Here is a 13,876-nt window from a genome sequence, read left to right on the forward strand (position 1 = left end):
TTGTAATTAGTCTGAAGATAATATATAATTAAAAAAGACGAAGAAAAGCACGTGATGTGACGGCTACCTTGGTATAATTGCTCGCTTCTGTCTGTTTCTTCTCACTCCACCCTCCTTCTTTTTTCTCCCTCTCCGTCGCTACATCCGCTTCTTTGTAACACTTACATCGGTACATTGTCAAGATTCAACATGATTCGTGATGACACTGCGATGCAGAATCAAAGCCTGATTGCTGCTACTGCAGCAGTAGCAGCGGCGGCGGGCGCAATGACCGGCAGTGCCGATCCCACTCCACAACCTCAGCGCAAGTCTGCAGAGACGCTCAAGCGAGAGCTAAACAGTGAGAAGGTCCGTACAGAGAACCGCGAGCGCAAGAAGAGATGGAGAGAGCAGAATGAAGAGAGGAGTAAGTTACCATTTTTTTCCCTAGAAGTCAAGATTCGGCAACCCTCTTTTTTCTTTTTTATTCTGCAAGTGACTTGTAATCACTTCTCAATCAAGCATTGATGTACACATTCGTTTTGATGCAGTATCATTTATTCTCTTTTTGAGGCGACCGTTTTCCTTTTTCACTCCTCTACCCCTGGAGCCCGGTCCCAGTCTATACGGCTGTCTTCAACAAAGACAGTTCTTCCGGCACCTTTTTATCAATCCCTCCCTACTTTTTTTTCTTTATTTCTCTGAGTCTAATTGTTTTTTTTGATATTTTTTTTCTGTTGGTTTCATTGTCCGACGCTTGTGACGTTCAATTTTAAAAATTAATAGTCACAATATCAGGGCAAAGCCCAGTTTTGATTGTATGGAGTGATCTTTAACACACAGCCTGTCAATTATCACCTTTATACATTAACATTAGACAAAGATAATGATTTGCGATGCAGAGTCAACAAGCGAGCGAACAGCAAGTTTGGTAAACATGAGAGTGAAGCCAAGACTCGGTGGATCGAGGAGGAATTTAGCAAGCGTCAAATGAAGCGTAAGGAGAAGGAAAGACGGAGGAACCCTGATGCTGTATCTCCTCAAGAATCGTTGAGCGCTTCTCCTAAATCAACCATCTTGACTGAACTGGCAATGCATCAACATCATCAGCCTCAACTCACAGCTGTTCAACAGCAGCTTCAACAACATGTGGATCAACATTTCCATGCTGCACAGCTAGCACATCCTCACTTTGACCCGACGACTGTGAAGACAGCGCTGGCGCTGAGCGATCTAGTCAAGAAGAACGGCAGTCATATTGATTTAGCACAACTGACGGGTGTGTTGACAGATCCTAATCTGCAGCAGCAGTTAAACGAGATTGAGAAACAGAATCCATCCTCACGAATGCCTCCTGCATCAACAGCAATGATGGTAATGAACGCCCCCGTCAAGCCAGAGCATGAAATCAAGTCCGGAGGCCACATACTTGAAGCTGACTATCCTATGGATGCCGTCCTCACTCTAATGCAGTTGAATGGAAGCTGGAAGGCATGAGACCGGAGCTTGAACAACAAATAACGGATATGACATACGGGATACCTAAACACCATCTTCACCAATAGGCAAATCAATACATCTTTTTTATTCATTCTTGTCTTTTTATTCTCAACACTATTCGTTTTTTATTCTTCTTTTCACTCGGTCGTCTCAGATACATGTCTATAGCATTTTTTTTACGACGTATTATAATTGATTCGGAAAAAAAGAAAAAAAGTGTCCTCTACTTTTTCATACATCAGGATCATGATTTGCATTTCAATCTCTTTTTCTTCGCCTCTTCTCTTTTAACAGTCTCTCTTACTCTTCTCCCTCGCAGACCTAATTGCCCTCTCCTCTCTCTTTCTCCCCCAGCTCGCCGCCCGTATGTTTTAGTATTATAGCATAGTCTTTATTATTATTATTTTCGAATAGAACGCATCTTCCTTGATAAGAATATAAAAGAATAAAATATTATATTTGATAATTGTATGTTTACATCTGCTGGTTTTTTTTTTTTTTTTTTTTTTTTTTTTTTTTTTTTTTTTCCTCATTGGTATTGAATAGTATCCATAATTCGGTTGCGAGAATCTTTGACGACGGAATGAAGAATTCGTTTAAAATAGTGATTTTGATCTTGATTAGTATTCAAGATTTGTTCTTGTAACATGATCTTTAGAGGATCATAAATGGGTAAATTGGGTAAAGTCCTGAGGAAGGCCATGGCGCCTAACCAACGAACATGTCGTTCTCCAATCTTGAAGACTGCACCAGCGGCGACTCCGACAGTTGAGCGACGGCTGTTGTGCAAAAGACCGAAACAGACACGAAAGATGTCTAGGACGATGGAATAGAGAGCAGCAGGCTGAATAAATTGAATTCGTCTCTGTCGCTGTTGCTGCTGTTGTAAAAATTGTATAGATCCAGAAGAGATAACCGGGTCAAGACAGAGCTCGAGTAAATACGCATGGAACTTCATGCAACAAAAATTGAAATTTTGATAAATGTTGAGCATGACTTGAGATATCGAGTTGAAAGAGGTGTCAGAGAACGCCATTTGACACGTATACTGCATTGCCCTAATTTGTTAGAAAATAATAAGCGATGGTCAATACGAAGTGTAGAACTGTGCTGTAAAGGTTAAATTAAAATAAAAGAGATAGAATAGAATAAAAATGAAGCATCTTAAAACCAAAGCCATGTCAAATGTTACTTTTTCATCTTGAGAACGATAGATCGTCCAGGGTGCAAGTCTCGTACAACTGTTAACAAGTTGCGCACATCTAAAATAAAATAAAGCATGTTCGTAAACATTTGTTCTGGCCTGGCTTTAAAAAAAATAAATAAATAAATAAATAATAAAAAAAAAAAAAAAAAAAAAAAAGAAAAGAAAAAACTCATACTTTCTCCATGGTATCGACTGTAATCGACTCTGATTTCAAGCGTCTTGGAGTTGATTAATAGCCCACAGTAAGGGAAATCTACAAGTAATTTCACAAAGAGGAAAAAAAAAAAAAAGTCATTGAAACTTGGAGTTTTTCCTGTCTTATTGCATATTTTCGGTTTATCGTCCAATAAAATATTACCATTCCCTTGGCATCTTTGTATAGATGCTCCATTAACAGTAATGTCGAAATTTGTCAAAGTCTTTTTCTCATTGATAAAACAGCCATAGTCGGGATGCCCTTGCCACATCTTCTTCAAAAATGCGGCTGCTTTGCTTTGGCTCTGACTAATGAACAAGAAATCATCCACAAGTCTTAATAATGCCTAGTATTATATTTATTTATTTATTTATTTGAGAAATAAGACATATTAAGTGAGGTTATAACATTCTGAAGGGTATAAAAAAGCCGAGGTAGGATAGAGAGAAGATTGAATGACTTACACTATCTTCCGTCTGTGAAAAGTCCGAGAGAACGTCTTTTTCCATCTCATCATAGAAAAATCTAATAAGATATGAATATCAGCAAATGTAAAAAAAAAAAAAAAGTATAAGTATGGCTTAATAGCTACCAGCCAAAGGCCACACGTGGCAGTGGTTGGGTGCACGGACCTGCACAGTGCTGGCGAAAGGATTGAGCCTTGCGGTACTCCTGTGGTCTGTCTATAATAATCACTACCAAATTTGACAATGTTCTCGCTGATATGCTCTTGGACCAAGTCTAATATTGCAGCCTTACTCTCAAAGGAATGAACCACCTTATTCATAGATGTCAATGCTAATTTATCAAAGGAAAAATCGCACTCCAACAAACAGAATATAAATAGGAGATACCTTGTCAATAAGAACAGCATGTTTAGATATCTCAGCTTGACTACGCGCAAATCCCAAAAATGAAGGCATTTCATTTGGAGCAATTGCCTTCGGTAAAAATCTTTTCGTGATCATTCCATTGGAAGGCATCACCTTAGAATGGCGATGAATCATGTAGATATCCTATTCCAGCAAATGATAATGAGAGAAATTAGGCTGAAATGAGCATATTTCATCTATCGAATACTCCATGCGCAAACATGACCTAGGAATAAAAAAAGATAACTGATTTAATACCTCTTTCAGTATTCCGTCAATGATTTTGAGTAAATTGTCCTGATTAATCGAATCAAATGCTTTCTTTATATCGACTTTAACCATGTAAAGCTTAGGTCTATCGTAAATAAAATGCCATTAGTATGAAAGATGTACAGTGCATGCCGAACGTTTTCCTCTTTCATCTGGAAAATATAAGCTAAATATAACACCAAGCACATTTCGATTTACAAGTTACGTCGTGATGGGCCAACAAGCTTGTTCTTGACCTGCTTAAGTCTTTGATACAGATCACTCATACCAATGGCTGAATTTATCTGCTGGGGCGCTTGGCGGCCTCTCTCATATGCCAAAACTAGGAACGCGTTCATGAGCCGTTGGTTCGTAGACTTTGTTCCAAATGCGGAACTTCCATTAACCTTGTAAAAAAAAAAAAAAAAAAAAAAAAAAATGCGTTTAATTTATATATATATGATGCAAAGTCGGCAAATAGCTTTCTTTTCATATGGATATAATAATGGAGCATACCAGTTTTGGCGACTTCCGTCGAAGGTTGATGATTGGCCTTAAATCATGCTCTTTTGGGAGCAATCTAACGTTTGCATACACGCGATTGCAAGTCGAAGCTTCCTCCTAGAAGAAAGTGGAGAAAAAATATTAACCTCATAACTGACAAGCTTGTAAATTCATTGGCCTTTGAACTTACATCTGTCAACTTGGCAAACATTGCATCCTTCATAGAGTTCAGGGATGGTTTTGTGATCATGTGCCATAATTTATGACGATAGTAAAAGACCTTGTTCCGCTGGAAGGAGCTGTCCGTAACATAAAAGCTCGCCTGATAGATTCAGAAGTGGCAGGGAAAAGAAAGTAGGAAGCTAGAGTCATTATTTGTTTTAACGATCTATAACACTAAATATGACATGCTCATTATAAGTGCCATCGCCTAACGTTGAGGAACTTTTGTTTATTTACCTGCAGGAGTGGGATCAAAAAGCCATTAAATAACCAGTACATGAACTCCTGTAATATCTCATGTTGCTTGTCAGAAGCTGAAGGCGGAATATGCTTAACCCTTTCTCCTGGCTTTCTCAATCTAGTATCTTCCAACCAGCCACAATGGCTCATTTTGAATCCTTGGAGAACATATTGAAGCGAAAAAGTCTCAAACCGTCTAAGACGTATAAAGCGCGTCATAGCTTAAAGAACGAAATAAGAAATATCGTGGTAAGCAATATGTACAGCTCTATATAAAGGCAAGCAGTTTATATATGTATATACTTTACCTCGTAAGACCACTATTCGATTCTCTTCAGAACCAAACATAGAAAGAGGAATGACCTTCTTGACGATCGAATGAACAAAAGATGTCACCTAGTAACCCACCAAAAGGATATTATGAGCTTAGCTTGGTTATTCATTATTGAGCCTTGTGAATTTAACAGGCCTTGGGTACTATTGTGGATAGATTTGTTACCTGGTCAAATGATGAATGACACTGAAGCAGAGCCGCTGTTGAAGTATCCAATGATACCGAAGGATCATCAATTACCTTTATAAAATGTCCTTAAATGTTAGCATTTAATTAAAGCATAGTAGCATCTTGTTAAAAAAAAAAAAAAAAAAAAAAAAAAAACGCATTCTTATTTACCTTAACAGGACAGTAATATTGTAGTAAGAGCTTATACTTGCATTTTCTATGTAACTGAAGCATGGATATGACCAGCTGTCGCATTTGTCTTAATCGCCAAGGATGAGGTACCTTTAACGACTTGTCTTTCGTAGCGGTAACGGGCCTCTTGCTGTCATGATTGCGATTGTTGCGATAATTGCAATTAGTGTTTTGGACAAAAACATTTTCAAGCCCGTACTGGCGAGGAAACATACGAATGATTTGCATATCAACAGTGTCCTCAGACGTAAGCGATGGTTCAGATGAACAATATGCCTCGGAATGATCACTCTCAATTTCACCTTTTTAAAATAAAATAAAGTAAAAAAAAAAAAAAAAAAAAAAAAAAAAGTTAAAGACCACTAAGATAGGAACCATCTCTACATGCTGAAACAACCTTCTTTTTCTTGCAGCACGTACGTCCTGAAAAAAGAAAGTGCTGGAGCATTGTGCTTTCAGTATGATACCGCTTGACATAAAACACTCTAGAACGCTTGAACAAGATAGTAGAAGGCGTAATAATCTTGCTAATAATCGTGGTAGAGGCCGCCAGAGTCGCTGCATTCTTTGCCTTGACCTTTGTCTCTTCTTTGTCAAGCTTCATTCGCTTCAGTGGCCTCTGCTTTTCTTCTTCACATGGCCCAACATCTTTTTCATTTTTTAAAGCGAGGATCTCCGTTGATGGTAAAGCTGCTGATAGTGTTGATTTTACTAATTCCGGTAATAGTGCCTTGGAGTCCGGATGGGATCGTTTTTTCTTGGATGAGAGCGAAGGAAGTAAGTTGCGCTGAAGAGGCCGTCTGGACAAGGCCTGTTCACTGATCGCAGGGCCTGTAATTTGGCAGTAGCAGTTGTTTGGAAGTGCAACAAACATGGATGTATTGACCAAAAGATACAGCATTGCAGCGTCTCCGATCCTGTTTAAGAAACATATGCCAGATCGTCAAGATGTCCCGAATGGCCCCGAGAAGAATAAAGGATACACAAAAACCGCTCCTTATTGAGATGAGAGATCAATCAGGTATAAGATCGCGATGGAGCATGACGACAGTATTATGAAGGAAAGTAAATATTACCTTGATAGAAGGACCTCCCATTGTGGCGATCTTACAAACGCTTCAAGAGTGTTTGGAAAGTAATTTTTTGCTTGTTGGAATTGCGTCTGCCTCGACTAAATTTGACATTCAGAAAAGTATCAGTTTTGCCATTAAAAATCCATCTAAAATCACTCCAGCGTATTTCTTTTTTATATCTTTACATTTGTGTATCCAATAGCAAGGATATTAGTCATGCCATTGAACCAACTTCTTGTCTTGGGACACGTTTGCTCTATTGCCAGATCAACAATCTTTAAATGCAGTTGCTTCTTTTTAGAAACTAAAAATGTCATCAAACCCAACTTTCCGCATGAAATGAACAACATTTTGCATATATACCTCGTTATGATTTCCTATGGTCCCTAATGGGCTGTTCCTGGGGAAAGGCGGCAGGAGGGAATCATTTGCTACTGCGCCTGGGACAAGGATTTGGGCATGACTATGACTACTATGATTATTGGCTACCAGGGTATTATGTAGCAAGTCTTTGTATTCTGTTGGATCGTTGTCTTGAATTAATGTTGGGCAGTCGTCAAGGCTCTGAGCCAAGTAATCTTTCAGTCGAGCGATGGATGGGAACAATGAGAGAAGGACTGCATTCACAATCAGATCATCATCCTCGGCCATGGCCATGATTGTTTTTGTTGTGCATGAACATTTTCAAATCAAAGGTTTATTTGAAGCACAGACTATTTGCATCAAAAGGTGGGAAAATATTGCGCGTCGTAACCAAAAAAAAACACCCACCTTATAACTATAAGATCTTTTTTTTTCATACATATTCAAACAAAAAGCTTCTCTTCTAAACATTCTTCTCTTTCTTTCTTTCTTATTTGTCAACAGACACTATCATGGCCCATCAGTAAAGAAACAAGAGAATGTAGTAAAATGTATAACCGCAATGGTGACAACGACAATGATAGTGACGACAGCGACAACAGTGGTGATGGTGGTGATAACAACGACATGTTAATATTGATAGTGGCAAAAAGTTAGTGGCAATATGCATGAAAGATAAAAAAGAACTCATTCCGTGTCGTTGTTGAACAAAAAAGTATTAACTCCATTCAACGATCACAAAAAAAAGAAGAAACTCCAGCCATCGATACATCAAATCGGTCGCAAGCTGGTCAAGACCTAGTCACCGATCGTCTCTTACTACTCTTGTCCATCAGCACAACTTTTTTCAAGGATTGAGGCCTTCTGGAATTGTAGGAATTCCCGCAGAGAGTTACGATTCAGAAGCGCCTATCGAATGGTCAGAGCAGTAGACCAAGGAACTAAGTAATTCAGAGGCGATGGTTACGCCAAATGTATGCCCTATCTGAATTTCCTTCGGGCGCCCATACTCCTTCTGAGACCAAGGTGTCAGGGGAGAGATTAGCTCATTGGACATGGAGAGTCCAGAGAGATTTGTAGGTGTTCCTTTATTTATTCTTTATGTTGAGAGAGGCATATGTAAATTGCAACAGGGTGCATCGCTCTTTGATATTGAACGCGTTTTCATTTTATTATGCCATGCCTTGCGCACAACCTCGCGCCGTATTGTTCCGTGGGTTCACAGGCATAATGCAGCTAGACAATAGCAGCGATCCGCCAGCATAATCATTAAAATCACTATCATGATGTAAAGTCTTTTTGTTCTGACCAAACAAAAAGGCATCGGCTTTATTAGCATCGATTTTTGTTATCCTTGTGACCTACTCGGCATATTAATTTTTTAGGGGATGCTGATATACCGCAATCGTCGTCTTTCGTTATGTGTATATAGCCTTTGGATGTAATTATAAAAGCTAACGTTATTTGATGACATATTTCTCAAAGCTTTGAATGCTCTTTTTTTTTTTTTTAATTCCTTCAAGTGTCAAAATGTCATATAGACATTTAGTCAACTTACAAATAAATAATGAGGCCAATGATAGGGAAGAGGAAGATGAGTAAGGACCAAAGGATCTTTGCGGACAAGGAACGGTCTGAGTTGATCAGTTGGATGACTGCAATCAGGTCTGCGATAAAAATTAGGACACCAATGAGAGAACTCGGATGTAGTCCGTCAGGAAGGTCTATCGTTGGTGCCATTTTCGTTTTAAATTTTCAAAAAACAATGCTTCGCTAATGAGCAATGCAATTCAGAAGACAACAATGTGTGAATAAAAAAAAAAAGGTGAAGCAATGGTATTAACAAAAAAAAAAGGCTGGCAAGACAAAAGAGCAACATTGAGCACTTGAGGCATGTCCTGGGTCTGCTGACCAAATATAACGGATCGTACACGTCAGGACACGCAGGACAAATGCAGATTTTGTTTGTATTAATGCACCCAAACCGTTGATTCATCTTTAGATAGTGTTTGACATTCTAACCCTAGCCTGGCTCAAACAGGTGGATGTCCTGGAGGGATGGTGCGTTATTAATGCTAAGATATCCTTTTGAATAACTGTTACGCCTCTAGAAAGAAAAGGAGCGCGACTTGACGCGTGTCTTTCGCGACAGACTTGAAAGTATAAAAGGCAAGTTGGTTCCTTTCTGTGGACAGTCACTTCATTACCTTTTGATTCTCTCATCTCCTTTTTGATCTCTTACTTTTTTTCTTTACTTTCTTTTTTTCCTCTTCACCCACAATTAACATTATAGCAACATGGGCATGAGTGCAGGTCGGTTCTTCCTGTCATGACAAAGAACATTTAAATGTTCATCCCTACTGTTTTGTCAGCTCTTTTTTTTTTTTTTTTTTTTTTTTTTTTTTGTCGATCTGACATGCTTTTTATTTCTCTCTTAATTCGTCTTGTTGCATGTCTGCTTTTACAGGATCTCGCATCGCATGCGTAGTATGTGAATGTATTGTATACTGTGTTTCCTTGTTTTTAGAATTAGGTAATGAAGTCAGTAGGGCTGACATGTCCTTATTCTTAAACCTCTGTAGACTGTCGGTCTACCCGCTACCGGCAAAACGCTTATCTCTCAAAAAGGTACGCAACAGATGAATGACCTGAGGAATGACAAACCAATGGGGTGTAAATACAGCGAGAAGGAAAAGAAACAGATGGATATTCTCACGGTGCCGTTAATATATGCGGATGGCATGGACCGAAAAGCGACAAAAAGGCAACATTACCAAACTGTTTCTCTTTTGCCTTTCCTTTGATGTGTGTGTCTGTGAATGTTGTGTCCGTGCTAAAAGTAGAGACTAGTGGCACATGCATATGAGGTACACTGTGTCTCAGCGCCTCAAGTGCTGGTCATTGGTTCTTCGGAGACAAGCGGGAGGAAGGGAAAAAGCAGGTCGTGGAGGTTTTTTTTACTAAAGAAGCTTCTTTTCTGGTCCTTTGGCCATCCAAATCCTTTTTTTTTTATTGCCACATCAGACACATGCTTTATAAATATGGTTGGTTGTTAATTGAATCAGCAATCCTATTCAACCCATTATAGTTTGCCGATATCTGCAATGGCTCGGAATTACTACCAAAGTCTTTAACGTTGGCAACTACCGTCGAAAACTGCACGGAGCACACCAGCTACATGGATTCTTTGACCCTGCGAATCCACAGGGCGAACGATCACGTCGTGAGGCTGCTGTGGAGGCCTTGAAAGATATGATCTATTGGTTCGAAAAGGAGCATGGGGTTGTGGCTCTCTATGATGCCACGAATTCGACTCGATCTAGACGGGAAATGCTTTTGACAGAATGTGCAAAACATAATATTCAAGTCATGTTTATCGAGTCCATCTGTGAAGATGAAGCATTAGTCCTTCACAATATCATGTCTGTCAAGTTGTCATCACCCGACTATAAAGACATGGACCCTGAACAAGCTGTTGAAGACTTTAAGGCCAGAATTGTGCACTACAAGGAGGCATATGAGACCATCACAGAAGAAAACTTAACTTACATCAAGCTAATCAATGTGGGTAGCCAGGTCATCATCAACATGATCCAAGGATATTTGCAGTCAAGGATAGTGTATTATCTGATGAACCTTCACATTGCACCGCGAAGTATCTTTTTCAGTCGAGTAAGTGTTCAAGTTTATTATCATGAGAGAAAAAGTCATCGTTAATTTAGGATTTTGCTCTTATATTTCCTTTTGTTGTCTCTATTTTCCTATCCTAGCATGGAGAGTCCCTGTACAACGTAATGGGAAAGCTTGGTGGTGATTCGGATTTGAGTGCGCGTGGTAAACAGTATGCAAAAGCATTGCCAGTCCTGATTGCCACACATTTAGGCAATTCAGATCAGTTAACTGTAAGATTAAGGCCCAATGCATGTCCTGACATTTTACTCTCACAGATAAAGCCAATATATGTGAGATTTAACTCAAAAAAATTTCAACTTGTTAGGTGTGGACATCGACTATGAAGAGAACAATCGCTACTGCAGAGCACCTTAAATACCCCAAACTCGCATGGAAAGCTCTAGATGAACTGGATGCCGGCGTTTGTGACGGAATGACATATGAAGAAATCGAGGTAACCTTTATGCTCAGTGATTGGAAGCTTTTACACTGCAGGGTGTTTATTCACAAATTAGGTGTCATTTTAACACCTCAAAATTCACCCCATTTCCTCTGATTGTCTACAACAGGAACAATACCCAGAAGATTTCGCCAACAGAGATGAAGACAAGTTCAACTACAGATACAGAGGAGGAGAGTCGTATCGTGATGTCGTTTTGCGCTTGGAGCCAGTGATTATGGAGTTAGAGCGTCAACGTAATATCCTAATTATTGGACACCAAGCCATCTTGCGCTGCATTTACGCCTACTTTATGAATTACTCGCATGAGAAATTACCATACATCAAGATCCCTCTTCACACTGTTATTCAACTGACGCCCCGAGCATATGCATGTGAAGAGAAGCGATTCAAGGTCGATATTGAGGCTGTAGATACACACCGCCCTAAACCGAAGGCTGGGGCGCCCAAATCAACTCCTGACCCTGCTACTGTCGTGACACCCACCGAGACAGCATCTGCAAAATCGATCCATCAGCCCATTGCTGACGAAGAGAAGGATATTGGAGCGACCATTACGACAACCACAATGTCTACGACAACCTTCAGAGATGGTGAACTACAAAGAAACAAGGAGACTCAAAAGTCTTCCAATAATGAGGCTACCAAGACTGACTCAACGTTAGAGAAAGCGAAAGAAATTCAGGCTGCACTCGCAGAGGCTACAATCAGTGATTCACAAGCCAACCCAGCTGTTGCGCTACCTTTGGATGACATCAACACTCCAGACGCACAGGAGCCAACAGCAACCAATCAGGGAGGCATCCTTGATGCCGCTGCTTCTTATACTACATCGCCTCCTTTGAGTCCAGCTCGAGACACGGTTCCTTCACCTATACAAGCTGTATCTACTCCTTCAAACAAGGCCTCGGGAGACGAGGCCAACGATAACCTTTCTATAAAGACCACAGATCTACTGACGCTGCCTCCGGTCATGCGCCTAAAGAACGATCTTCAGGCTGCATGGCAAGAAGGACCTGAATATGAAAGGACAGCCGGAGCCAGTCCTCGTGATCCAGTCGTCAGTCCAGGTGGACGCTTGTTGCCCAGGAATAAGGATATCTATCACTTTCCTTGAATAAATAGTTTAATCCCAAGGGAATGTCACCCCATCGAGAGCAAAAATGCAGGAACCGCCATAGAATTGATGTTTATAGTCCAAAGTAATAAGGAAAAAAAAAAAAAAAAACTTCTCTCTGTAAACTATGCGAGTGCTTGCAATATCCATTGTGTATGTTTTGATTCTCCTCTTGAGTAAGGACATTGCATAACACGGAATGTTAAGAGAAATCCCGAGTGGTCATGCCATTTTGAGAATGAAAACACAAACCCGGCAGAATTCCAAGGAATAATCTCCCAACAGTAACACATGACATGATGTTGAACGTTAGATGGAATGGAATGAAAGGACCCTCTCTTTATATTGCATATTGCCTGACACATCGGTTTAATGTCAGCCAATAGGACGGATATTACGAGCAAAAATTGCCCTGAAAACCGTTTTTTTTTTCTTGCTACACATCTATACTTTCAACTTTCATTCATTGACTTCATTCATTTCCTTCACTTCCCTGCGCTTGGTCATTAATTTCTTTACCCAATGTTTTCCACAGTCGGTTGTCGCTTTTTGTCGAAGACCAGAGGAAGAGTGGCAGTCATAGTGGCTAGACAACTGAAGGCTGTTGCACTTGAACCAACTCACCTGATTCAAAGATCATTTGTGTCCTGGAACAATATCAATAATGCAACCGCACATGCTTGCCAACAGCAACAGGAAGAAAAACGGGCATCATCTCAACCACGACTTCAATCGCAGCCAGAGCCATACTTACTAAAACAAGAGCTATATATACAAAAGCAAAATGAAACAAGACAAGAACAATTGAGAGAAGGAAGAGGAAGAGGAAGAGGAGAAACAGGAGGAGGAGCGACGTTGCCGTTGCCAACAGCATTGAAAATGGAATTAACGCCGTTGTATAGTTTCCATGGAATATCAGAACGAGACATGCTTCTTTCTGAGATGCGACATCATCGGGTATCATGGAGAACAATTAGTCTTCACTTTGGAATATCACTCATGGAGGCTTTCTACATCTATATTGGGACAGTTTCCAAGGCGCTTAGACATGGATGGACGCCTCGAATGACATTACTGGATGTGGAGCAATACATTGCACCTACAACTATGCAACGATCTTGAAAAGAAATCAGTATGCAAGTAAAGAAAGATGCTTAGATCTGTGAAAAAGACAAGTGTTGACAACAGGAAAAATAAATAAAAAATGGAACGATGTACGAGCATGCGTGAGAGCATTCTTTGCATACTGTTTCCTTTTTTTTTAACGTGATATTGCAGCGTGTTGATGAACACTTTTTTTTTGCTGACATGGTGTTCACCATGTGCACTGCAGACTTGGCCAATGTGCGTGTGTGTGTGAGCGAATGAGGATAGCAACCTTCTTTGCAACATCAATCAGTTGTTGATACACAAGACCATGACATTGACTTTCAATCCATACCTACAACAAAAACTCCTAGCTTTTACACAAAGAAAAAACTTTTTTTACTATTCTTGTTCGTGCTTTTTTTTTTTTCTTTTAAAATCA

At 39.8% G+C, this 13,876-nt stretch overlaps 5 protein-coding genes across 5 annotated transcripts; 3 read left to right on the top strand and 2 right to left on the bottom strand.

Annotated features, from left to right (window-relative positions):
- Positions 1-111: 111 nt before the first annotated feature.
- BCR41DRAFT_347530 (hypothetical protein) lies at positions 112-1,925 on the top strand. Its single transcript, XM_022023114.1, has 2 exons — positions 112-406; positions 857-1,925. Exons 1-2 carry the CDS (start codon positions 190-192, stop codon positions 1,474-1,476), a joined length of 837 nt encoding a protein of 278 aa, XP_021884321.1. The 5' UTR covers positions 112-189; the 3' UTR covers positions 1,477-1,925.
- A 4,606-nt stretch (positions 1,926-6,531) lies between these two features.
- Positions 6,532-7,506, bottom strand: BCR41DRAFT_201364 (hypothetical protein). Its single transcript, XM_022019886.1, has 3 exons — positions 7,100-7,506; positions 6,922-7,011; positions 6,532-6,834 (listed from the first exon to the last, which is right to left on the bottom strand). The coding sequence occupies exons 1-3, from the start codon at positions 7,391-7,393 to the stop codon at positions 6,736-6,738; spliced, it is 483 nt and encodes a 160-aa protein (XP_021884322.1). The 5' UTR covers positions 7,394-7,506; the 3' UTR covers positions 6,532-6,735.
- Positions 7,507-8,380: 874 nt separating this feature from the next.
- On the bottom strand, positions 8,381-8,923 carry BCR41DRAFT_347538 (hypothetical protein). The gene is made up of 2 exons (XM_022023115.1): positions 8,658-8,923; positions 8,381-8,532 (listed from the first exon to the last, which is right to left on the bottom strand). The coding sequence occupies exons 1-2, from the start codon at positions 8,837-8,839 to the stop codon at positions 8,481-8,483; spliced, it is 234 nt and encodes a 77-aa protein (XP_021884323.1). The 5' UTR covers positions 8,840-8,923; the 3' UTR covers positions 8,381-8,480.
- Positions 8,924-9,031: 108 nt separating this feature from the next.
- On the top strand, positions 9,032-12,442 carry BCR41DRAFT_347541 (6-phosphofructo-2-kinase-domain-containing protein). The gene is made up of 8 exons (XM_022023116.1): positions 9,032-9,268; positions 9,393-9,412; positions 9,567-9,586; positions 9,682-9,727; positions 10,188-10,771; positions 10,870-11,001; positions 11,097-11,225; positions 11,341-12,442. The coding sequence occupies exons 2-8, from the start codon at positions 9,397-9,399 to the stop codon at positions 12,346-12,348; spliced, it is 1,935 nt and encodes a 644-aa protein (XP_021884324.1). The 5' UTR covers positions 9,032-9,268; positions 9,393-9,396; the 3' UTR covers positions 12,349-12,442.
- A 351-nt stretch (positions 12,443-12,793) lies between these two features.
- BCR41DRAFT_347543 (hypothetical protein) lies at positions 12,794-13,592 on the top strand. Its single transcript, XM_022023117.1, has one exon. The coding sequence runs from the start codon at positions 12,871-12,873 to the stop codon at positions 13,468-13,470; it is 600 nt and encodes a 199-aa protein (XP_021884325.1). The 5' UTR covers positions 12,794-12,870; the 3' UTR covers positions 13,471-13,592.
- Positions 13,593-13,876: the final 284 nt, after the last annotated feature.

Source organism: Lobosporangium transversale, assembly GCF_002105155.1.
Source record: "Lobosporangium transversale strain NRRL 3116 chromosome Unknown BCR41scaffold_6, whole genome shotgun sequence".
Lineage (NCBI taxonomy): Eukaryota > Fungi > Mortierellomycota > Mortierellomycetes > Mortierellales > Mortierellaceae > Lobosporangium > Lobosporangium transversale.